The sequence below is a fragment of the Vulpes lagopus genome, chromosome 4 (genome assembly GCF_018345385.1).
Source record: "Vulpes lagopus strain Blue_001 chromosome 4, ASM1834538v1, whole genome shotgun sequence".
Classification (NCBI taxonomy): Eukaryota; Metazoa; Chordata; class Mammalia; order Carnivora; family Canidae; genus Vulpes; species Vulpes lagopus.
The window spans coordinates 35,980,931-36,005,791 of record NC_054827.1 but is presented as its reverse complement, the minus strand read 5'-3'; the positions used below and the strand labels follow the sequence as shown (position 1 = coordinate 36,005,791).

At 40.2% G+C, this 24,861-nt stretch overlaps 1 protein-coding gene across 2 annotated transcripts; it reads right to left on the bottom strand.

Moving 5' to 3' along the window:
- Positions 1-897: 897 nt before the first annotated feature.
- On the bottom strand, positions 898-24,256 carry AP3M2 (adaptor related protein complex 3 subunit mu 2). 2 transcript variants are annotated; one of them, XM_041750992.1, is made up of 10 exons: positions 24,149-24,256; positions 19,897-20,110; positions 18,026-18,369; positions 14,823-14,994; positions 10,639-10,776; positions 7,648-7,733; positions 6,668-6,801; positions 5,121-5,328; positions 4,505-4,649; positions 898-3,154 (listed from the first exon to the last, which is right to left on the bottom strand). In XM_041750992.1, exons 3-10 carry the CDS (start codon positions 18,296-18,298, stop codon positions 3,054-3,056), a joined length of 1,257 nt encoding a protein of 418 aa, XP_041606926.1. In that variant the 5' UTR covers positions 18,299-18,369; positions 19,897-20,110; positions 24,149-24,256; the 3' UTR covers positions 898-3,053. The 2 variants fall into 2 exon arrangements, with proteins under 2 accessions (XP_041606926.1, XP_041606927.1); XM_041750993.1 differs by lacking the exons at positions 19,897-20,110; positions 24,149-24,256 and adding an exon at positions 19,743-19,792.
- Between the last annotated feature and the right edge of the window lie 605 nt (positions 24,257-24,861).

Sequence of the window (24,861 nt, the reverse complement as noted above, 5' to 3'; positions counted from 1 at the left end):
TGAAGGACAAGAAAGATTCTCGGGTAGCTATGCAATACATTTTAGTGGTAAAGACTGAGAGGAACTCTGACAATGGAAACTGCTGTCCTTCTAGACCTTACGTCTGGTTATCAAAAAGTGTCATAAATGTTTGGTTCCACGTTTAACTTCAAAAGCCAAAAACTCACACAATTTCCACTATTTGCAATCTTGGGGGATAGGTTAAGAGTTTCAAATTCAATTCCCCCTTTTAAAATTCTAACAATTAAAAAATTAATCCCATTGCTAACACTGAGTCACCACCTACTGGCCACAGAGGCAAGTACAAGTATTGTAAAATTCACCTGGTCAAACCACAGAACAGCCAGACCACAGGTAAAGACATGTTAACAACTAAGATAGGATGGAGTATTGATAAACACCAAACACTGTAGTTCATAATGAAAAAAGTCCTAGAGTCTTTTCATGGCCGAGGGATTTACCAAATGATATCGGTACAGATGATGAAATAACCACCACTGACCATACTTTACAAAGACGGTCCATGACTTATCTTCCAAGAAATCTTTACTACAGTTAAGATTTCTAGGACCTTGAAGCCCTGTTTCACGTCTGAACTGACCAACCCAAGATCAAGAGTGGGGAAAGCACTAGAACAGCCACTGGGAAGCTTTAATGGCTTCATTTTTTCCACACTGGGGGAAAATGACTCATCTTCACCTTTGTTCTTACCACCTTAAAAAGACATTAATACCAACATCCCCTAATTCCAGAGGTAACAAGAATCACATTATACACATGGCTTCAGGTCTACTGGTTGAAAAGACAGAAGTAGTATCATCCTGAATTGTTTTATTTCTTACTGCTTCTACCTAGCACTACTGCTAGTCCTGGTAACAAAACACTTAGGACATAGAGGACTGGTAAAACTCAACTTTATTACGATTTAAACACAGGAGATACTTCCACACGTTAACCACATATGGAATTGAACAGCTGAACCAGGACACCCTGCACTACTTACGCTAAAATGTGGCTGAGTGGTCGTGGTGATGCTCCACTGGGCTCCAGAGGTCTGCTACACAGGTGATATATTACTTCACATGCTAAGGCTCATAGGTCCTCTACCCTAGATACTTGATTTTTCGTCAAATTCTTCCCTTGAAATTAGGATGAGCTGTCTGAGAGGTAATAGAACAGCTGGATTTATAACCTAAAAATATCCAGGGACCAAGACTGGTTGTTTCCTATCACCTAGGAAACCTTAAATCCTTCAGAGCCCACAGGAGAAGTAATTCCAAGTATTCTGGATTCCTAGGCAGAGCTGTTTCCCCTACTATGTCAGGTGTGTATATAGGACATAGTAATTCAGGACAAATTCTGGAGTGATGGGAGTATGAAACACACCTGTTTGTATACAACACAATTTATCCCAGAGGAAAACCATAAAGCAGCATTACTCTGCAGCAAAAACAAGTCCAGGAAGTAGGGAGATAAGACTAGCAAAACAAAATTGCTTAAGTATTTGGAAACAGGGCTTTAGGGAAAAATTACAGGGTTTGGAGAGTACAGGTCTTCATTTTTCTCCATGCATGAATCAGAGCATAATACCACTCCTTAAGCTATAATAATAATTTTAAAAACCTGTCTTTTATATAAATATTTAAATGGTAATAGGCATATTGAACTAGAATAAAAATTACCCATTGGGAAAGTCTGAGGTACCCCCTCAGCTACCATGTTTCTGTGTAACTGGGTTACACAAGATCAACATGGCCCATCATCTTTAACATCAGTTTTATTCAAAGGTTCAGGGTTGTTGGTTTTTTGCCTCGAAACAAAGATGGATTGGTAGATCTATATTATTAATAGATCTATTATAGAGTCAAGTACAGGAGACTCCAAGGAAATAACTTTACTGAGCAGCTTCCAGGATTAACCACGCCCTTTACATTTTACTCATAAAGTAAGCTTTCTCTTTACTCAGAGTGACTGATGGAAAGCATTAGAGAGCAAGGCTTATACTCCAGCACTTGTCTGGCTCTGAGAAGTATAAATAAGGAGTCGCTGGGCTACAGCTATGATGCACTTCATGAAGAATGAATTGGCCATCTACACTCCAACACTGTGACACAAAATCTGGCTGTCCTACGATTATGGGACTGGTTTTTCTGAAACTGTCCTTGGGTAACAGGAAAAAGGCTGAATTCTGTAATGTAAAGTGAGTAAATTGTTTTGGGTTAGGGAAAGGGGCATTTCAGGCAACCTCCACCAGGAAGAGGGAAGGTCACCTTCTCATTGGAGATGACAGACCAAGTGCCAACGGCCAACAGTAGTTAGTATCTGAACACTGATTGGATATCGTCACAGTCTTCAAGGGAAAATCTGACTCTACTGGGGTTTTCTGTGTCATTACTGGACTCAAATTTAAGAAGTTTCCAGTTCACTTCTAGAAATACTAATGATTTTACATATATCAAAGTAAAGGGATCAGAAAGAAACCAACTCCACTCTTTTCCTTCCAATCCTCCATGTGGGGCCTGATTGCCTTTCCTGCCCCTTTTACTTGAGCCTGTGTCCTCAAACTTCTTCAACACTGTTTCCTTTCTTCTCCTTCATATATCAGATCCTTGACTGGCCTTTCCTTGACTAGCATTCATTTTCTTCCAAGCTTTCTTTCCTTCTTTCTCATCTTTCTAATATTTCTTTCTACCTTAGAAAACAAAAAGTCGTTCGTTGGCTTTAGATAATTAAAGCCAAGCAAGTAACAAAGGCCAGTCTTTTTCTATGGTGACCAGGTTAAAAACTGTTAAATATGGCATCAAGTGTCTCTGCCCTCCGCCACACATTTCTTCTCTCAGGACGGAGTTGGTGCTGTGTTCCAGTTCTGGCTGGTTCTCCCTGGCGACCCTTCTCTCCCTTGATTAGCTCCACGCACTGAAAGCTAAGGAAAAAAGGGAGCGGGTGGGTCCAGAAAGGGGTACTGACCTAGGAGACAGGATGATATTTTTTACTTTTAGACAAGTAAGAAAGGGAAAAGGGTCCGTGACTGTTCTTTTTGCAAAACTCTCCCTTCAGGTTCGAACTTGGAACTTTCCAGCTTTTGTCATGTATTTTATGCCCTTAAAGGGTTTGTACTTTTCTCCATACATATCCAGACGATTCACCTTGAGTCCTGGAAGGAAGGAACACATAAGCATTGTTCAAAAGAAGCATGTGGGACGTCTGGTTAAATTTGTTTTAATTCAGAGGGATTGGTGGGAAAGAGAGAGTAACAATGACCCAGAAAAGCAATAGTAATTGTCCCTGATTTATTTCACTTTTCTGAAGCTCACAGATTTTTTGCTCTTGGTCCATACACTAATAAAAACTGCTCCAACAAAAAGGTATCCTACTGGAAGACTTGGAAGACCTTTTTATAAGGTGGCAAGGGCAGAAAAGTCACACAGGGACTGAAATAAGGATAAAAGAAAAATAAGACTCCTCTATGTTTTTCTCAAGTTATTAGATGGAATACATGATTTAACAATAATAAAATTAATGAATAATGATATAAAATATAACTTAATGAATGAATTAATAAATGAATGCTGCCTAAGCATTCTCAATACTAAGCAAAATACATTTTATACTACATAGGGCTTTAAAATTTGTGAAGCGTTTAAAGATGAAAGAGTTTATAATTTAAATGAATGCTAACCACGTAGACAAGTTCTGTTGGTAAAGAAAAATAGGAGCCTCATATGAAGCTGAAGTCATCTCCTACCTACTTCACACAATTGCTCTAAAGATTAAAGAATAAAATAGATGAAATGAGCTTAAAACAGTCCCTGGTGCATAGTAACTTCCCCGTAGGCAGTTAACTATCATCACCATCATCCTGAGACAGGTGCAGACTGCAGCGGGCTGACGTGGGTTCCACATAGTAATAAAAGCAAATATGAAAGTCCTTCTGAATCTGGGGGAAAGGAGGGGAAACTATTCTTCTCAGTCACTAGCTGAGAACGCAGAAAGCTTCCCATCCTGAAAACCCTGGGAACTCCAAAGTGACAAGCCCGGGATGACTACACACCTGCTTATCAACACTCTGTCTACACACATTGTTTCCTTCTTTTTTTTTTTTTAAAGATTTTATTTATTTATTCATGAGTGGCAGAGAGAGAGAGAGGCAGAGACACAGGCAAAGGGAGAAGCAGGCTCCATGCAGGGAGCCCAATGTGGGACTTGATCCTGGGTCTCCAGGATCATGCTCTGGGCCAAAGGCAGGCACCAAACCGCTGAGCCACCCAGGGATCCCCACTGTTTCCTTCTTAACTGTGTCTTAGATATGTGCAGTCAGATCACTTTGGCCACCTTCAAAGTAAGGATGATGAACGTTCCCCACAAATGCTAGAGGAGATTTTACTCAAGGTTACCTATCAGGTAATGAAACCAAACTCCATAAATAGGGAGGCAGTACAAGAGTTTCTGAGATCTGTGTCCTACTTCTGTTCCCATGAAGCCACTGAGGTTGTAAGTCACTCACCGGAAATGGCCAGCTGCTGTATCTTAAAGTGCAGGTTAATTGTGGGGTTCTCATCAGGTTTGGAAGCTCCAGCCTGAAGACTCATGGTCCCCTTCAAACTTGGCAGCTTTTGGGGATTTATTTTTCCTACATCCCATGACAGCATCTTCAAAGAAAAACAAAGCAGTCACAGTGGAACCCTTCATCTGAGGTGGCTGAGTTCTAACCTCAGGGCATCTGTTCATAGTATTACCAGCTGCCTCTAAAGTGGTTTTCTTTTCTTTTTTTTTTTAAAGGTTTTTATTTATTTATTCATGAGAGAGACAGAGAGAGGCAGAGACATAGGCAGAGGGAGAAGCAGGTTCCATTCAAGGAGCCCCATATGGGACTCGATCCCAGAACCCCAGGATCACTCCCTGAGCCAAAGGCAAATGCTCAACCGTGAGCCACCCAGGCATCCCTACAATGGTTTTCAATAGAGAAAACTATTTGTCACCACAAGTTATCTCAAGGAGAAAAAGATGTCCCTTTGATTAAGTTCTTTTCAATAAGGTGTAAAGTCTACATGGAGAGCTCCCACAGAAATAATTCTATTTAACATCGGCAATTCAAAACCTCCTGTGTGTTCTCCTCCTACCTTGGTAACTGGGTCAAATGTGTGTGTCCCCTGTGATGGTGTGAGGCTCATATTTAGGACTCCTTTGGGCATCTGGCTGGTGACGATCACTCCCTCTATGGTCTTTCCCATAGTCTGCTTCGGTCCTACTGTTATTTCAAAGCGTCCAAGTGAGCTACTGTCCCGGAAACTGATGTTATGTTTAACGTACACTGGAATTGCCACCAGGCTGGAGTAGAGACAGAAACACCATTTCATTACTACACTGGAAAAATGGCAACATTTCTCCTTTTATAATAAGCATCCCCCCGCCCCCACCACTGACAGCTTTTCCTTCCTTACCTAATTTATTCCTTATATTAAAAAATAAGCACAGGAAAAAACACCAGTAATCTTTCATTTTTTTTTTTATAAAACTAAGATGCTGTCTAGTAAGTCAACTAACTTCTAATGACTCTGAACAATATTAACAAAAATCAAAGGTATACTAAGCCTATGAGAAAGGCATTAGAGATAAAAATTAGGAGTCACTGTATTTCTGTGTTTTACTTTATGACATGTGACCAGTAATTATTTGTACTTGAGAGAGTACTATTCACACGACATGGGAGTGCTTTTACTTGACTTCCTCTGATCCTCACAAAAACCCTGGGAGGTAGGATAGGTTGTGAGACAGAACAAGAAACAGAAAAATCACAGAGTAATACCAAAGCAGTAATAGTTCTTTTTTTTTTTTCAGTAATAGTTCTTAACATGTATTAAACACTCTCATATGCCAGTGCTATGCTAAATATTTTATCTCCATTATCTTGTTTAATCCTCCCAATAAGTATGAAGTATGTACTGCTACTGTCCTGATTTTATACATAAATAATGATGTCCTTATACTTCACTAAGATGAAGCAATTTGCCCAAGGTCATAGATCATAAGTACTGAAGACGGGGTTCAAATGTGGGCAGTCTGAGCCCAGAGCCTTTGTTCTCAAACACACAGATACTGTCCTAAATTATTTATTACAAATCACACAGGAAAATATTGGTGCTTGGAGCTATCATGGCTCTCTCCAGTCTGTATACCTTCTATTACACACCTTCTACCAAGGGCTTCTAAAGTCCCTGCACAAAGTATTAAAGAGAATGTTCAAGACCAAAGATGACTGGACTGCCTTTTAGAGTTTTTCATAGCATCATAGCATAGTTTAATGCTCTTTTGAGTCAGGAGGATAGAATACAGGTATACTCAGGTTCCAATCTGAGAAAAAAAGTGTTCTTGTTTAGACATATACCAACAACAAAAACAGCAGCAAACTTAATGAGTACCAACTTTGTGTTAAGCACTATTTAGATTGTTTAATCTTCAAACAAGGTCCATTTTTTGTTTTCCACTTACAGATAAGAAAACAGACACAGAAAGGTTAAATAACTCACCTGAGGTTACCCAATTAGTAAGTACAGAAGCTGGAATTTGAACCCAGGTAACTAGAGCCTGAGTCCTTAATCACTACGGATACTGTTTCCACATATACACATAGACACAGATTCTATTCTTAATTATAAGGGCCGCTTACTTCTGTGCACTGACATGGTAAGAGAGCAGGCGGAAGTTTCCATCAGGAGGGATGAAGGAGAGGATACGCTCAGATTCCCAGCGCTTGAAACGAACACAAGGATGGAAGCTGACATCATCCAACAGCCGAGGATTCTGTACTCATCAGGCAAGGAGAAGCAGGAAGTAGGAATTAAACACCCACATTTCTTTTGGGAAAGTCATTCAGATGCTGTTTTGTTTTTATAATAAATTTATTTTTTATTGGTGTTCAATTTGCCAACATACAGAATAACACCCAGTGCTCATCCCGTCAAGTGCCCCCCTCAGTGCCCGTCACCCATTCACCCCCATCCCCCGCCCTCCTCCCCTTCCACCACCCCTAGTTTGTCTCCCAGAGTTAGGAGTCTTTATGTTCTGTCTCCCTTTATGATATTTCCCACACATTTCTTCTCCCTTCCCTTATATTCCCTTTCACTATTATTTATATTCCCCAAATGAATGAGAACATATAATGTTTGTCCTTCTCCAATTGACTTACTTCACTCAGCATTATACCCTCCAGTTCCATCCACGTTGAAGCAAATGGTGGGTATTTGTCGTTTCTAATGGCTGAGTAATATTCCATTGTATACATAAACCACATCTTTATCCATTCTCAGATGCTGTTTTTATTCAAACACACACACATACACACACAAATTCTGTAGCTACTTAGAAAATTCAAGACTGATACAAGCTTTGTGGCTGTCCTTAATTCTTTTTCTTTTTTCTTTTAAGTAGGCTCCATGCCCAGCGTGGAGCCCAAAGCGGGACTGGAACTAACTACTCTTGAGATCAAGACCTGAGCTGAGATAAAGAGCTGGACGCTTAACTGAGTGAGCCATCCAGGCGTCCCTGTCCTTAATTATTTCTTACTGTTCCATTCCATTCTCACCACTGTCTATCCAGAAGCAGTTAATCTGCCATCCCGAGATTTGAACCTGTGGCTCAGGATTTTACCATGAAGGAAAGTGTAAGGTCTGGCATTCCAGTCAGCTTGACACAGGCATCAATGACCCCCTGGATCTCGGCAGTAATTGTGGAACCTGAGAGAGGAGCAATACCAAAAGAAGGTAAGAGGTTATTCAACACATCTCTGTGCTCCATGAACAACTTATTTGCTCCCTACCACCTTCTTTGACTTTCTTTTCCTTCTCAACTTTTCTTAGCTTTTGTCTTCCCCCTCCCACCTTCCCTCCCTTTTTTTCTTTCCTCTGTCCATCTACACAATTCGTCTACCCAATGCCTTTGTCCATCTTTCCAAACATTTATCAACCGTATGTCAAGGATGAGATGCTATGATGAAGCAATGGGGATAAAAGATTAATAAGAGAGTTATTACCCTAAAAGTTTTCTATCTAGTACTGGAATCAAACAGGATTATCATCATAACCAGTGATTCAGAAAACTTCAGAGTAGAAACTGCTCTCCCTAATGTGACCGATGAGCTTTGCCAATGATCGAATGGACACTTTTGGTCTTTATCTTAAAGGAGCTCTCAGTGGCTTGTCATTATTGACCACTCCTTCCTTTCTCTTAACCTCACCCTGTTTTGTTTTTCTAGCTCCTCTTCCTCAGTGCTTTCTGCAGGTTTCTGTTTCTTTGCATGGCTTTTAAGTGCTGTACCTTTTCACAATTCTGAACTTCTCTTGTATTTCACTCAACAGGGTCTGGTTTTTTTAAATTTACTTAAATTCAATTAATTAACATATAATGTATTATTGGTTTCAGAGGCAGAAGTCAGTGACTCATTCGTCTTGTATAACACCCAGTGCTCATTACATCATGTGCTCTTCTTAACACTCAACACCTAATTACTCCATCTCCTCACCGCTCCCCTCCAGCGACCCTCAATTTGTTTCCTATGATTAAGAGTCTCTTACGGTTTGTCTCTCTGATTTCATCTTGTTTTATTTTTCCTTCCCTTCCCCTATGATCCTGTTTTGTTTCTTAAATTCCACATATGACTGAGATCATATGATAATTGTCTTTATCTGACAGACTTATTTTGCTTTGCATGATAGCTTCTAGTTCCACCCACATCATTGCAAATGGAAGGATTTCATTTTTTGATGGCTGAGTAGTATTCCATTGTATATATACACCACATCTTCTTTATCCATTCATCTGTCAATGGACATCTGCACTCTTTCCATAGTTTGGCTATTGTGAACATTGCTGTTATAAACATTGGGGAGTAGGTGCCCCTTTAGATCACTACCTTTGTATTTTTGCAGTAAATACCCAGTAGTGCAATTGCTGGGTCACAGAGTAGCTCTATTTTCAGCTTTTTGAGGAACCTCCATACTGTTTTCCAGAGTGGCTGCACCAATTTGCATTCCCACCAAAAGTGTATGAGGGTTCCCCTTTCTCCACATCCTTGCCAATATCTGTTGTTTCCTGAGTTATTCATTTTAGCCATTCTGACTGGTGTGAGGTGGCATCTCATTGTGGTTTTGATTTGTATTTCATTGATACTGAGTGACATGGAGCATTTTTCATGTGTCTGTTGGCCATTTGTATGTCTTCCTTGGAGAAATGTCTGCTCCTGTCTTCTGCCCATTTCTTGATTGGATTATTTATTCTTTGGGTGTTGAGTTTAAGTTTTTTAAGGATTTTTGGATACTAGCCTTTTATCTGATACGTCATTTGCAAGTATTTTCTCCCATTCTGTAGGATGTCTTTTAGTTTTGTTGAGTGTTTCCTTTGCTGTGCAAAAGATTTTTATCTTGAAGTCCCAATAGTTCATTTTTGCCTTTGTTTTCATTGCCTTTGGAGACACATCTAATAAGAAGTTGCTGTGGCCAAGGTCAAAGAGCTTGCTGCCTGTGTTCTCTAGGATTTTGATGGATTCCTGTCTTATATTTAGGTCTTTCATCCAATTTGAGTCTATTTTTGTGTATGGTGTGAAGAAATGATCCAGTTTCATCCTTCTGCAGGTTAACACGGTCTCCTTGAGTTTTTCCCACAGGTTGCTTTTTTCACTCTGTTGACTGTTTTTGCGCAGAAACTTTTTAGTTTGGGGTGCCTGGGTGGCTCAGTCAGTTAAGTGTCTGCCTTCAGCCCAGGTCTTGATCCCAAAGTCCTGGTTTCGAGCCCCACGATGGATTCCCTTATCAGTAGGAAGCCTGCTTCTCCCTCTGCCTATGTCTCTGCCTGTCTCTCTGTGTCTCTCATGAATAAGTAAACAAAATCTTAAAAAGGAAAAAAAGGAAGTTTTTAATAATTTTCTTTTATTTATTTATTTATTTATTTATTTATTTATTTAAAAGATTTTATTTATGCGTGAGACACACAGAGAGAGAGCAAGAGAGGCAGAAATGCAGGCAGAGGGAGAAGCAGGCTCCATGCAGGGAGCCTGACGTGGGACTCGATCCCGGGACCCCAGGATCATGCCCTGGGCTGAAGGCAGTGCTAAGCCACTGAGCCACCCGGGGATCCCTTTTTATAGTTTTTTATATATTGATTGTGTTTATATAGTTTTTAATATATTGATTATGTGTCTTGCAACTTTATGAAATTTGTTTATAGTTCTAACAGTTTTTTACTGTTACTGTCTTTAGGCATTCCTGTATATATGATCATGTCATCTGCATATTAATATTTAAGTGTATTCCCAGTACCTAGCACAGTACCTGATACAAAGTAGGTACTAAATTAAAATGATCTTGAATAAGAGATAATTCTGATACTACCAAGTATATGAAGGAGAAACTGTCTTTCTAGTTCTGAAAACAGTTTAAAAGCACCTACCTGGGGATCCCTGGGTGGCTCGGCAGTTTAGCACCTGCCACTGGCTCAGGGCGTGATCCTGGAGTCCCGGGATCAAGTCCCGCATCAGGCTCCCTGCATGGAGCCTGCTTCTCCCTCTGCCTGTGTCTCTGCCTCTCTCTTTCTCTCATGAATAAATAAATAAATATTTAGGAAAAATAAATAAATAAAAGCACCTACCTGATTTATCAATGATGGCATCAATCTCTTCGATCACATCAAAATAGGCCTCATTGTTGGTGTACTTTACCCCAGTCCGTCGCCAGGGCACCACTGAGAGCTGTCCAGTAGGAAGCTGGTCACCCACATTGGTGCTTCCTACAATAATGAATTTGACTGTAATTTAATTCCAATTTAATTAAATGTAACCAATTATATAATAGTCATAGAACACTTCCCTAGAAGTTCTATGCTCCCACTACTCATGCACTCAATTGGTGGATTTAAAAAAAAAAAAAAAAGAAAGATAAGTGTTTTCTCAACTTCTATCTGGATAACCAGTCTATTCTAAAAACTTGTCGCCATCTAGTCTGCTTATTTGAGCAGAATAAAGGTTAAAAAGTTACCTGAGAAATAGATATCATATTTTGGTTTTGAAAGAAACTTGAACTTGGGTCTCTCAAATTTCACAATAGCTGTAGCTTAAATAATGTACTGGCTTTCAGTAGGGATAGTGAGCTACATATTAATATAAAATTTTCATGGGTAAAAACGATATTCTAGTTTAAGGTAGGCTTTTAAGTGCATTTCTTCTAGGTATTAAAATGTACACATTTTACTACTACTATACTGAATCTTAGAAAAAGAATACAAATTAGGTCTTTCCCTGTCTATTAAGAGTTGTAAATCAACTCCTTGTTTTTCCCTCCCACAAGCATCAAAAACTTTTTTAATCCAAAAGTTCTATGCTGAAATTCTGAAATATTACAACTAATTTAAAATCTATTTCCTTTTCTTGCAACCTGGATCTTTTTAATCTAAAGAAAGAAACGTTAAACACACACATATATTCAGCATGTTTGCAAAACATTTCAACTTTTCAAAAGTGACTCTCAGGTACCTTTTTCTAGATTTAAGAGAGATTCAGAAAAATGACTACATAGTATTCGTAAATGATTCAGGCACTAACAAAATGTTTAAGAGTTAAATGAATCCAGAATATTGAAAAACCCAACAAATGTGTTTTCTTAAAATGAGGCACCATTTTAAAAACATGTCATCAAAAAAATAAAAAATAAAAATAAAAATAAAAACATGTCATCAAGCTATAATAATTAAAGCAGATAAAACAGGAAGTCTAAAAACAGACAAAGAATCCACAGTGATTTAGTAAAACACAAAAATATCACTTTAAATCAGGGAAAAAGGTTACTTTAGTAATCTTAAATGCCCTAGTAAATGGCACTAGGAAAACTGGTAGGTAATTTTGGAAAAATGAACATGGAGCCTTACTTCATATTGTAAACCAAGATATTCCCAAATGGATTCAAGAATTAAGTCCAAAAGTAAAACCATAAAAGAATTAGAAGAAAATACACATTTTAAAAAAGAAGACCCTTCTCTGAGATCAAAAAGACATTCCCCTAGGTTTTCTTCTAACAATTACAAGGTTTGTATTTAACTCTTTGACCTTGCTGGAATTTATTTTGTGTACAGAATGAATAGGGGACTTCATTTTGTTCTAAATCAAAGCTGACTGTCCTAATACAATATATTTAACAATTTGCTCCTGGCCCACACTAAGATACATGACATCTGTATATACCAAATTTCTACAAAATCAAGGGTCCATTTCTGAACTACCTTATCCCTTATCAGAATCATCTATTTGTCTATTACTGGGTCAATACTATGTTTTTAAAATTACCAAAACTTATTAAAATGTATCTTATATGACACATTTTTCTCTTCTGCTCTTGTTCTTTTTAAAAAAATATTTATTTTCAAAACTGCCTTGGCTTTTATAACTTATCTATGAGTTTTTACTTCCTATACTACATGTATAATACAGCTTTATATTTAACAAGGCAAATCTGTCCAACAGCTTTGTAACTCTTTTTCAAAATATACCCAGCTATTCTGCATATTTATACTTCTTTAAAAGTATTTTTCTTTTTTTTCTCCCCCCTTCCCCCCCCCCGTATTTTTCAATTACTTTGCAAAATGCCATGCAAATCCTTGTTTATATATTAAGCAAGACCCAAGATGTAAGAGCTCAATGAAGCAAAATGATTAATATAACTAAATCAGAATTAAATGTGGCTAAACAAACACACCATGGACAATGATTAAATGACAACGACTGTGAGAAAATAATTTATTTTTATTTTTTAAAAGATTTTATTTATTTATTCATGAGAGACATAGAGAGAGAGAGAGGCAGAGACACGGGCAGAGGGAGAAGCAGGCTCCATGCAGGGAGCCCGGCGTGGGACTCGATCCTGGGTCCCCAGGATCATGCTCTGGGCGGAAGGCGGTGCTAAACCGCTGAGCCACCTGGACTGCCCGAGAAAATATTTATAACAGTGGATTCAAAAATATATAGAACTACAAACTACCATGTATATTTCTTTTTTTTTTTTTTTTACCATGTATATTTCCCATATACATACATTAGTTTAATGTTCTTAAATGAAAGGAATTCTTTTTTTTTCTCTTTTTTTTCTTTTAAGTAGGCTCCCCACACTCAGCATGGAGCCCAACTCGGGGCTTAAACCCACAACCCTGAGATCAAGATCAGAGCCGAGATCAGGAGCTGGACACTTAACGGAATAAGCCACCCAGGTGCCCCAAAAGGAATTCTTTTAAATTAGTATTAAAAAAAAGAAAAACATTTCAACAACAAAAGAAAAACTGGACAAAGGACACAACTAGGTAAATTCGCAATAGAGGAAGAACACTCAATAAACACTAGAATGGGTTTTAACTTCCTTAATAATAAAAAATGAGGTGTAAATAAGATATAACTAACCTATTAAATTGCCAAAGCTTTGAAAAAATTATTAATAACGATAGGGTTGGCCAGGGTACATAGAAATTGCTACTACAGAAAGTATAAATTTTTTGGAGATCAGATTGGCACAATGCATTAAAGTCCTTAAAATGTGTACACCCTTGGATCTAGCACTTTCATTCATAGTACTGAAAACAAATCACCTCACATGTACACAAAGACTTAAATATAGAATGTTAATTCCTTGTTATCTGGGACGCCAGTGGTTGAGCATCTGCCTTCTGTTCAGGACGTGATCCTGGAGTCCTAGGATCGAGTCCTGCATCTCGCGGGGAGCCTGCTTCTCCCTCTGCTATGTCTCTGCCTCTCTCTCTTGTCTCTCATAAACAAATAAATGAAATAAAATCTTAAAAAAAATTCCTTGTTATCTAAAGGAATAAAAAAATCAGAAACATCATTAACATGGACTGAATAAATAACTTAAGGTCTATTCCATATAGGAGAAAATTATAAAGTCATTAAAAGTCATGTAGAAGAAAATGTATCATAATGGGATAATGTTCACAAAATACTGATGAAAGTTTTAAAAAATATGCAAGAGTTGTTTGTAAAAAATTCCATGCATCTAATCATTATTTATCTGTCTAGAAAAGATAAAATATATGTCAAAACTGAAGCGGGATTAAGAGTTATTTTCAAGTTCTTTGTGCTTTTCTGTATCTCTGACATTTCTGTAATAATCAAGTGTTTCTTCCATAATCAGAAAAAAAAAGCCCTCTTTTTATTTTATTTTTTTTATTTATTTTTTAATTTTTTATGATAGTCACAGAGAGAGAGAGAGAGGCAGAGACACAGGCGGAGGGAGAAGCAGGCTCCATGCACCGGGAGCCTGACGTGGGATTCGATCCCGGGTCTCCAGGATCGCGCCCTGGGCCAAAGGCAGGCGCCAAACCGCTGCGCCACCCAGGGATCCCCCCTCTTTTTAAAGAAGCATGCTTAGGGCACCTGGGTGGCTCAGTTAGTTAAGCATCTGCCTTCAGTTCAGGTCATGCTCTCACAGTCCTGGAATCAAGCTCCATGTTTGGCTCCCTGCTCAGTAGGGAGTCTGCCTCTCCCTCTCCCTCTGCTCCTCCTCCAGCTCCTGCTCACTCTTTCTCTCTCAAATAAATAAAAATTTCTTTAAAGTTTTTTAAAAATAAATAAAGGCGCACACTTTATTCTGTCATTGAAATCAGGGCATTTTCCACGTGAGAAAGACATATTTCAAGTCATAATCAAAGATTATAATGAGCAAAATTAAAACACCTGGACATCAGAGAGCCCCAAAGACAAGCACTCAAAACAACGCACACCCCGGGAGGAAGCCACACCCAAGATGGCAGCTTTCTGTGGGTTTCCCCTTTTTCCATACCTGTTATTGTGTTGACCACCGTTCGAAGGATAGTGGGAGGCTTGATCAGTTCTTTGAGGATGTTTGATTCGGTAGCCAATGGAAAACCATTGTCAAGCATCTCTTCCAGTACCTCATAAACCACAACCACATTATCTTTGATCACTGGCTCTGAACAGACTCCAAAATAATCCTGATGAAAATACAATATATATAATGTAAATCATTCAGAGACTGTAATGAAGGGAAAGAATCTTCCTAGAGAATAAGGATCTAGTCCTGTCCATGTGTTTACACAGTGCTTCTAGGACATTCTTCTACAATGAGGGAATATAACTGTGGTTCTCTTAAGTGGCCCAGTTTGGTAAAAAGAACACTATATTGGCTTATAGTACTAGTGTCATTACTAACTTCTTTTACAAATTAAGAGTAAGCCATTTAACTTTCTGGGGGTTAGTTTCTTCAATTAGACAAAATATATAGAATACAAAATGGAATCTAGACCATCATATGTGCTTATGAACAAGAATTTGAAAGAAGTATGCAAAATAGTAATACTTGATATGATACACGTTGGACTTGAAAATCTTTTTAACCCTTTCTGCTGTGTTATTCCTTGACATTCATACAGCAAATAAGGATTGAGAGGGAAATAAAATGAAATGAGGGAGATGACTAGCACATCAGAAAATCTCTTTGGATCATTTCTACTCTAAAATGGTAGAATTCTAAGAATGCTTTGTGCTTTTACTAACAAAGGCTTAGATACTAAATTATCTGAGTTGTGGAAAAAACACTGGATTGCAAATCAGAAGACCTAGGTGTTAACCTTAATGTCATTCACTGAAAAAGTCTTACTAATTCAGGCCTTGATTTCTTTAATAGTACTGGACACACAGGGATGTTATAAGAACTAAGCATGACTGATTAAGTGATAGTATGTGTGAAAGTACTTTGTAAACTATAAAGTGCTTTGCAAAATGTGATGCACGATAAAAAGAAAGGGATGCTTGTAGTCTTTGGGTGTGCCCTTTTAGCAGGGTCAGTCAAATCTTTTACAGGACCTCGGAGATGGTCATACAACCCTCCTTGAATTCATCCACTGAAGGGAAATTCACCCTTTTGAGAAAGCCCATTCTATTCATGGAATGCTCTGATTATTAGAAAGTTTTTTCTTTTGCTAAATTGAAATTTGCTTCCTAGATCTGCCTTACAGAACAAATTTACATAATAGCCCCACAGTTATTTGAAGACAGCTACAAGCTTTCACTTCAATGGTTTTTCTTCCAAATTGTTTGATTCTTCCACTGTTGATGGTGTGGTATATGGTTTTTAGATAGTTCTACCACCTTGCCATTTCTTTGAACATGCTCTAGTTTTCCAATATGCTCCTAAAATTACAATATTCAAAACTGAACAGACTCCAGATGTGATCTAAATTACACAAATAATAGCAATTATCAGAGACATTCCAATATCCAAGAACACTTAAGAGGCAGGAATGTGTTCCTAAAACAAGAATTCTTCTTTAAAAACGAGGATTTAAGGGGGAGGGGGAGCAAGACAGTTCCATCCCAAGAGTGCTTTTCTTTTGAAAAATAAACAAAACACCTCACGAGATTTTATAAATCAGACATAATGTGAACTGAGCAGTTGGAAAGTATGACAAATTACTATAGCAAAGTGTTTGCAATTCTACAGCTGGAACTCTTCCATCATATTCTAGTACTAAAAAAATAATGCAGTCAGAGAGAAAAGACATTAAAATCAGGGCATATCCATTTACTTTTAACAAATCCTTCAAAAATGACAAGCTCTGAAGCCCGACTTCCAAGCTAGCGACTTTACTATTATCCCAAATTCCTCTGTGGTTTCCACCAGATTAAACAACTTTTCTCACTTCCTGTCTTGTAATAAATTACATAATATTGCTATAGCAGTATGAAGCAAATGCTGGGTTTCACCAAAGGGGCTGTTAATCTTAGAATGGGGTAAAGTATCATATGTGGAAATCATAATGAGGCCCAATGAGAGACGTTTAAGGTCCTAACTACTGGGTTCTTCTTTTACTTCTTCCACATACTCGGGTTTATAATTCTCAAGTTTTCACTGTGGGAAGGAACTAGTATGCCACATGAGAACTGGAAACCCAGAATCATACACCAGCTAGTATTTGTGGGAAAAAAATTATAAAATATATTTAATTTTCTTGGGATGAAAGCTGTTCTAGACATGTGATACAGATATGAGTGCAAATGAAAGGACTCTTTGACTTGTTTTTTAATTTCATCATAATATCTGAGTCATCATCTCTTGATTCCACGATTTCTGTATTCATATGACCAATTCCAGACCTCACATAACACAGAGGTTGAACTAAAGGGCCCTTGCTTTTCACTTATTGTCTGAGTTATGCAAATAACCATAGTAGTTAGCATTTGAACAATTCTTTTAGGGGGAGGGACCCCACTGTTTGAATCCACAGTCTGGACAGACTAAAACCCTGTGCTATAATATAAATGGTGCTGACATCCTGGTATAACTTACTTACACTTCCCTTATGCCCTGCTCCCCAAGATCTTCAAATCTATTCCTGAAAGAAAAACTCAAAGTGAAAACTGTGTCTTGTAAAATGTGTCACTTAAATTCTTACAGGAACGGAAGATTTCCAACCTTATCTTAGTTTGCAACAAGAGCTCATCACTAGTACTGACACACTGTGTGGAAAAGCACCCAAACCTACAATGAAGTTTGGGTTCAGAGATTACGTCTGCCAAGCAGAGTGAAACAAGCATTACTGAGTTTTTGCCTAGCTCTTGAAAATATACATATTTTTACACACTCATCACTTTTTCATGCAACTCAAAGCAATGTAGTTGACAATGGCTAGCATCAAGTCCACTAAGAAAACAAAACACCCCAAAACTAAATTCATCTGATTTATGAACAAAAAATAGGGCAACTCCAATCTCCATATAACTAAAATGATTGTATACAATCATACCGAGTGGCTTTCTTATGCAACACGTTCAAAGGTATTCAATTTGCCATTTCAGATGTAGCCAATTCAATAAACAGAAACAAGAATCTTATGAGATGGGAGAGGAAGTGAGCAATCACAGTTTTGATTTTTTAAACTGTTCCTTAATTGAAGCTGAATACAAAGAAAAAAGAATCACAAAGACATACAGTTTACATGTACGAGCTTCCTCAAATTCACACACCTGAAATGTGTCCACTACTCGGTGAAGGAACTCAATAACAAAAAGAGGAGGGACCTCTGTCTGGATCACGGCCACAAAAAAGATCTTGTGGCGGTAAACACTTAGGAGATAGTGGTGAGGGGTAGGGATAACTGGAGGTACGTTTTCTGCCTCAGTAGCTCTCTCTTGCGCCTCAAAAAAGTAGTCACAAACAGATCGGCTGACCACACTTTTCCAATGTTTTTCCAGGAATATATCTCCAGAGGAGTTGATCAAGAAAAGGCTATGAATCATGGTGGAGACTGTCAGTGAGAAAGGAAAGTCTTTTTCGGTCTGAAAACCTTCAGGACAGCCAATTTTCAACCCTAAAAATAAAAGAAGGTACAGTCAGTTTCACTCAGCCAAAATACCATACCTATCTTTCAAGAGCAGACTCAAGTCTTCCTCTACGTAAGAGCCTGAAGTATCCCCCTCTAGAATTCCTAAGGATAATTATCAGCCACCTTATCTGCAAATCATTTACTGCCCGGTTATCTTTACTATTGCCTTAATTCTAACCATTTAAAATTTGACTTAATTTTTGGATGTCTGTGTTCTCAACTGGACTGGAAGTTCCTTGAGAAAAAAGACCAGGCCTTAACATTTTTTGTTGCCTCATTGCTGTGCTCCCTGCACAGAAGAGAGTTTCAAAGAATATTGATGAGTTTCCAGTATTTAGCCACAACTCGCACATACATGAAATGCTTATGGTTGCTTAGTCTCAACCGGTAGCCATTAGCTAAAGGCCATCACTGAGCACTTGAAATATGTCTGGTCTGAACTGAAATGTGCTGTAAGTACACACCACACTGAAGGTCTTATATTTAAGAAGGAACTTTAGATACCAATAATATAATATTAACATTAACTCAACGTTGATATTTTGATATATCAGGCTAAATGAAATATATTAAAATTAACCTTTTAAAAAAACGTGGTTACTAGAAAAATGTAAAACTACATTTAGTTCTCTTTATACTATAATCTATTGGACAGCCGGTCAACGGCCAGCCGGCACCTCGGTCTTGGTTAGGAACAAGGTTCTGCACCGGGTGCCCTACAACAACCCCCCTGGGGGATGCTCTCTAGGCATCTCCCAGGAGGCGGCGGCCGCGCTGGAGCCCAGCTCTGGCCACTCCCCGCGCTGGCGGCGAACCGGCCCAGGTGGTCACACCGCAGAAGCCTGCAACGCCAGGACCCCAGGGCAAGCTTAATCCCTCTGCCCGCTGACAGCCGGCCGGCGGGAGGGGAAGAGCGGGTAACTGGGCTGGGAGAAGGAGGGGTGGCTGCTAAAGGCGGTTATCTCTGTGCTGGTCCACCTCAACCGCCTAAGAGCGAAGGATGATGGAGGCCATTTAGGGCGGGGGTGGCGGGGGGCGGATTTCAGGGGGGCGCAAGTCCAGGCGGTGACCAAGGTCGCCAGACAGCACACGTACGTTACCATGGCAACAACGTCCCCTCCTCCCTCAGCCCCCGGAACGGCGTCGGCCGCCTCCCCAGCCGTGTACTCGCTCCCTCAGCTCTCCCCGCCGCATCCTGTAGCCGGGAGGGTGAATCTCACCGCATCCCCTAACTCTGGACCTGCCCGGCGCGCCCCCGGCCCGGACCCTCGCGCGTCCCCGCCCGCCTCCCTCAGCCCCCGGCCGGGTGCATGCACGCTCTGCCCGCATCCCCGACCAGGGTCGTCAGCCCTCCTCACCCAGCCTCGCTCCTCGAAGCGCCCACAGTCCCGACGCGCCGGCAGGCCCCGCCCCCTCGGCCGCCCCCCGCACGCGCGCCGGCGGCTGCTCGCCCGTTGATTGGCCGGCCCTTGGGCCTCACGCCAGCACCGCCCACGACCGTGGTTTACAAACCTCTGATTGGACATCGATGATCCGCTCCTCTGATTGATAGCTGTCTGCCAGTCACTGTCTTCTTGGCTTCGAGCCCTCAATTGGCCCTTGTTGAGGCTTCAGTAATCTCCAATTGGTGCAGCTCTGTGGCTCCGCACCCTGATTGGCTGTCGTGACCAGTCCGAGGGCCCCTTGGCCTTGAATCACCCAGTCATAAAGGGGCGGCTGCAGCTGCCTGCGTAAAGATAACCGTGGAAGGTACCTAGATGGGGATGCTAAAAAGTGTGATTTCCAGGGCAGGATTTGTCAAGTAGGAAATCATGGGTAAGAAAGCATGAGCAGTAATGACTCCTTTCCATTAGATAAATGCATTTAAAAAGAGACACGATGAAAAAAAAAAAAAAGAGAGAGAGAGAGCCACGATGCCTTTTCGTTTATGTGCATCGGGTGAAGTAAAGGGCTGTGGAGTCTTATGGAGAGCTCTGGACCTGGATTCAGGAGGCCTCTTCCAGCCCCAACCAGGCCACCACCTGCCTGATCCTGGACAAGGCACTTAACCTTTCAAAATCTCAGTTCTCAGATCTGAAAAGGAGGTACTTAGGCAGGTCACTCTGCAAATTGCATGGGAGTTCTAATGACTTTGATAATATATTTTAAGTGATTCAAATCATTGTGATCCAGAGAGTCACGAAGTAGACGTCAGACAACAAGGTTCACCTTTAGTTAAACTAAAAATTATTAAATAAGACGAGGAATGGAAGGTGCCTGGCACATTTCATGTGTTCAATAAAACAGCATGTTGATGTTAATGGTAATAATGTTAATCTACACCACAAGGCTGTCACCCTGCTTGGGCTTTATTTTTCACTTTGGTGAAAGGAAGCAGAAGTGGCAACTCCTCCATAGAGAAGACTGTGATAATTGTATATTGAAGGTGATATGGATTGTTCTTTGACATACTTGCTAAGGACAGATACTTGACTAATTTTTAAGTAAGTAAAAGAGAAAATCCAAAATCAAAATGGCTGAATGATGTGTCTTCCTATAAACTGAGGGGCTCTGGTGCCTGACTTCCTAGGTTTTAATCCTGATCCAACACTTACCAGCTCTGTGACCTTGAGAAAGTATTTTAACTTCTCTAAATTTCAAGTTCCTCCCTTCTCAAGTAAGGGCACTAATAGTACCAACTTCCCAGAGTTGTGAGGATTGAGTTAGAAAAGCGTTAGCGATTGTTATTACCTAAGAAGCAGCACAAGATGCAATTGCACATGGTTACTAAGCAATGTGTGTTGAAGGTGCAGAAATGCAATCACTGTTGTGGGCCGTTCTCATTCACTGCATTAATATTTACGGAGAGCCTCCTATGTATCAATCCTTGTGCTGGGTGCTGTAGACGCTGCAATGACTACCATCACAGGCATAGTGTGTACTACTGTCACCAAGGCTAGCTGGAGAAGACAATTGAGAAGGCAGTAATTACAAAGCAACATGATGAGCAAGGAGTATATGGGGGTGTCAGGGTCAGGGGTGGTTTGCTGGTGGAGGGGGCTGGCCTAGAGTTAGGCCATCTCTCATCCTATGAGAGATGAATGTAGATTCCTCCAATAAAAGGGTAGAAGGACAGAGAGAAGATTACATGTGGAAAGCTCTAGAGATAAGAGAATTAAATATGGCTCGAACTAGGATTGGAGAAAGAATGCAGGGAGATGCCGGGGGATGGAGTCCTGCATTGAGCTCTCTGCAGGGAGCCTGTTTCTCCCTCTGCCTGTGTCTCTGCCTCTCTCTGTGTGTCTCTCATGAATAAATAAATAAAATCCTTAGGGAAAAAATGATTTTGGGCAGAGAAAGTTTGAATGAAAAAAATTAGGAGTTCAGCCTTGGTCATATTAAATTAAATATATCTGATAGCCATTGAATGGCCATGTTGAGAAGGCAGCTGGATATACATGAGTCTAGGATTCAGGAGAGAGGTCTGAACTGGAGATGTACATTTGGGAGTTATCAGGATATGGATATTAAAGCCATGAGTCCAGCTGAGATGACTAAGAGAATGAGCATGGAGAAGAGGACGAGAGTCTAGTGGCATTCCAAATTTAAAGGTTCACAGAGGAGAGGAAGATCCAGATTCATTTAGTCTTCCCAACTACCCTGAAATGAATTACTGTTATGATCCCCTTTTTATAGATGAGAAAACTACAGTGAGTGTTTAAGCAACCTGCCAAATGTCAAGTAAGTAGGTAAGTAACATGGCTGGAGTTCAAGCACACAGGAAGATCTAAGCAATCTGGTCTGGCCTCCTGCCTCTCTCATAAGCCTGGGCCCTGAGACCTACTGAAGAAATGTTAAGTAGGACAGTGAAATGCTTTCAAATTTACATTTCATAAAGACCAGGCATGTGGGATGGATTGGAGAAAGCCAAGCTTGGTGGCAGGCAGATCATTTAGACTATTGCAGTAATCCACATCAGAGTTGCTAGTGACTTCAACCAGCACAGAGGATTGGAGAAATCAGTGGACAAATTCCAGAGGTGTTTGGGAGGTAGAATGAAGGGGATTAATTAGAAAGTGAATAATAAGGAAGAATGAGGAATCCAGGATTATTCATAGGTTTCTGATGTGCACAGTTGTATGGATGGAAGTGTCATTTGCTGAGATGGGGATCACTGGAAGAGAGCCACAGGGGAGGGAGAGGTGGCATGAATTCATTCATAGCAATGCCAAGGGCCATACCAAGTTCAACACTCAAATATTTTTTTAATTTAATCAAATATATCATAGAATTTGGGAGCTCATATAGTACCTTGTCATGGTGTTAAGAAGGGCCACAGGAAACCACTGACTAAAATGGCAAGTCCATTTTATACATAAACATTTCTGGGAAAAGATTTCTAAACCTGCCATTAACGAACCATCCTAGTGTTTAACAGCAATCACTGCTGAGTTTTCTTTTTCTTTCTTTCTTTCTTTCTTTCTTTCTTTCTTTCTTTCTTTCTTTTTTTTAAGATTTATTCATTTATTTGAGAAAGAGAGAGTACGCATGTGTACATGAGTGGGGGCCGAAGGGCAGAAGAAGAGGGAGAAGCAAGGAGCCCTGACTCCTGCTGAGCAAGGAGCCCAGTGTGGGGCTGGATCCCAGGACCCTGGGATTATGACCTGAGTCAAGATCAGGAGTCGGACACTCAATTGAGCCACCCAGTCACCCCTGAGAAATTTTTCCATTGTGAGAAGCCAATCTCAGCTATCAGGATTCCCTGAAAACTATTGGATTATTATTATTAATATTTTGGTCTAAGACAAGAGAGGCTTTGCTCACTGAGAAAGACACTTTTAAGGGCTCTGCAGTGGGGGCTCCAAGCCCCTCTCTAGCTTTGACCTTTGACACTTCTTCCTCCTATCCATGAATGTTACCCTTGCATCAAACCTCACTACTGGTCATGCACTGAAGAAACGGAATGCCTTCTCACCATGTCTTTGTTCTCACTGATCCCTCTTCTTGGCATGTATTCATCTCTTACTCATCCTATTTGTGGAAATTCCCTCCAGCCCTCAAGGCCTAGCCATATGTTTTCTCGTCCACGAAGTCTGTCCCAAGCTGGATGCCCCACACTAGAAGTAATTTATCCCTCTTCTGTGATTAAATAGCATTTCATAGCTCCTTTATGTAACCTACAGTGCTTTTGACACTGTGCCACAATCTGCACCCAATCTGATCACCGCAACTGGACTGTAAACTCTAAGAACCACGGTGTGCATATATTAATGCCTAATATATATCCATTCATCTATTAAACTAATATTTATGGAGTGCTGACTATCTCCTGGACACCAAGGGTACAAAGACAATTAAAATATGTCTTCGGGAGTTTATAATCCAAAGTGGAGAAAAAACTCTAAAGAAAAGATCCCTTAAAAAAATTAAGACCAGCTCCTTCAAGCCTGGTCATGGAAGGAGCCTATCCTTCTGGAAAGGAGAGCCTACAGTTAAACACTCCTAACTCTCAAACAAGAGTCTTACCTTCCCCTTAGGCACTCCTGCTACTGGCTGCCCTCACCATGCTGGACTTGGGAGATTAGCATTCCTTTAGCTTTTTAATATCAGTGTAGACACACAAGTTTTTGTTTAATTTCCCACAGCAGAGCAAAGACCAGATGGATACTTATACAAAGCTTATGTAAAGGCTTGGGGATTATAAAGGGGAAACAAAAAGAGTCACATGCAAGTAATAATGTAGCTTACAAGATGTGATGTGATGAGGGTATCCTGGGATGCATACCTGCTTCCAGATGGCAGAGCTTCTGCTTCTCTGTACCTCCTCTTGCTCAGGAACCCCAAGCAAGGCCATCTCAAGTTCATCTCAAGGTCCTGAGATCCAAACCTTGCCTGACAAGCAGCAGCAGCAGCCCTCTCCCAGCAGCCTCGGGCTGGCATCCTGGTCCTAGTCTCCTGAAGGAAGAAATCATTAACCAAATGGCTCCTCCCCTAGATGCTATACCCAAGGCACAGCATTATTCTGTGGCTTCTTGGATGCTCCTTCCTTCTCTCTACACTCCTTGTCTAGATGACCTCAGAGGTTCCTTCACCTAAAGAGGTTCCTTTAATTTAGGTTTAGGTTTATCTCCAACCTCAACCTCTTCATAAACATACAGGCCCACATATCTTATAATGCACTTGCCATCTACACTCAGGTGCCTCACAGACATCTTAAAGGGGGAAAGAGGACCTCTTGAGTTTTCTTCCCCAATCTTTTCCTTCTTCCAGTCCTACTCTCCCTCCAGTTCTCATCTTAGTAAACAGTATCACTATCTATTCAGCTACTCAAACCAATACCCACAAGGTCCTCCATTACCCTCAACCCTGCATTTAAACCAGAAACAAACCCTACTGATTCCCTCACTGAAGTATATCAGGAATCCATCCTCTATCCAAATCAGTCACAACTCCAGTCCAAGCCACCACTGCCTCTCACCTGAAAGACTATAAACCACC

What these genes read in the sequence shown, in the direction of transcription:
- AP3M2 (XM_041750992.1), bottom strand. Translation starts at nt 18,298, where the DNA reads ATGATTCATAGCCTTTTCTTGATCAACTCCTCTGGAGATATATTCCTG. An exon ending in GAGTAGTGGACACATTTCAG is followed by an intron (nt 14,995 to 18,025) that starts GTGTGTGAATTT and finishes TATTTTCATCAG; the next exon opens with GATTATTTTGGAGTCTGTTC. An exon ending in CATTTGACCCAGTTACCAAG is followed by an intron (nt 4,650 to 5,120) that starts GTAGGAGGAGAA and finishes TTTTCTTTGAAG; the next exon opens with ATGCTGTCATGGGATGTAGG.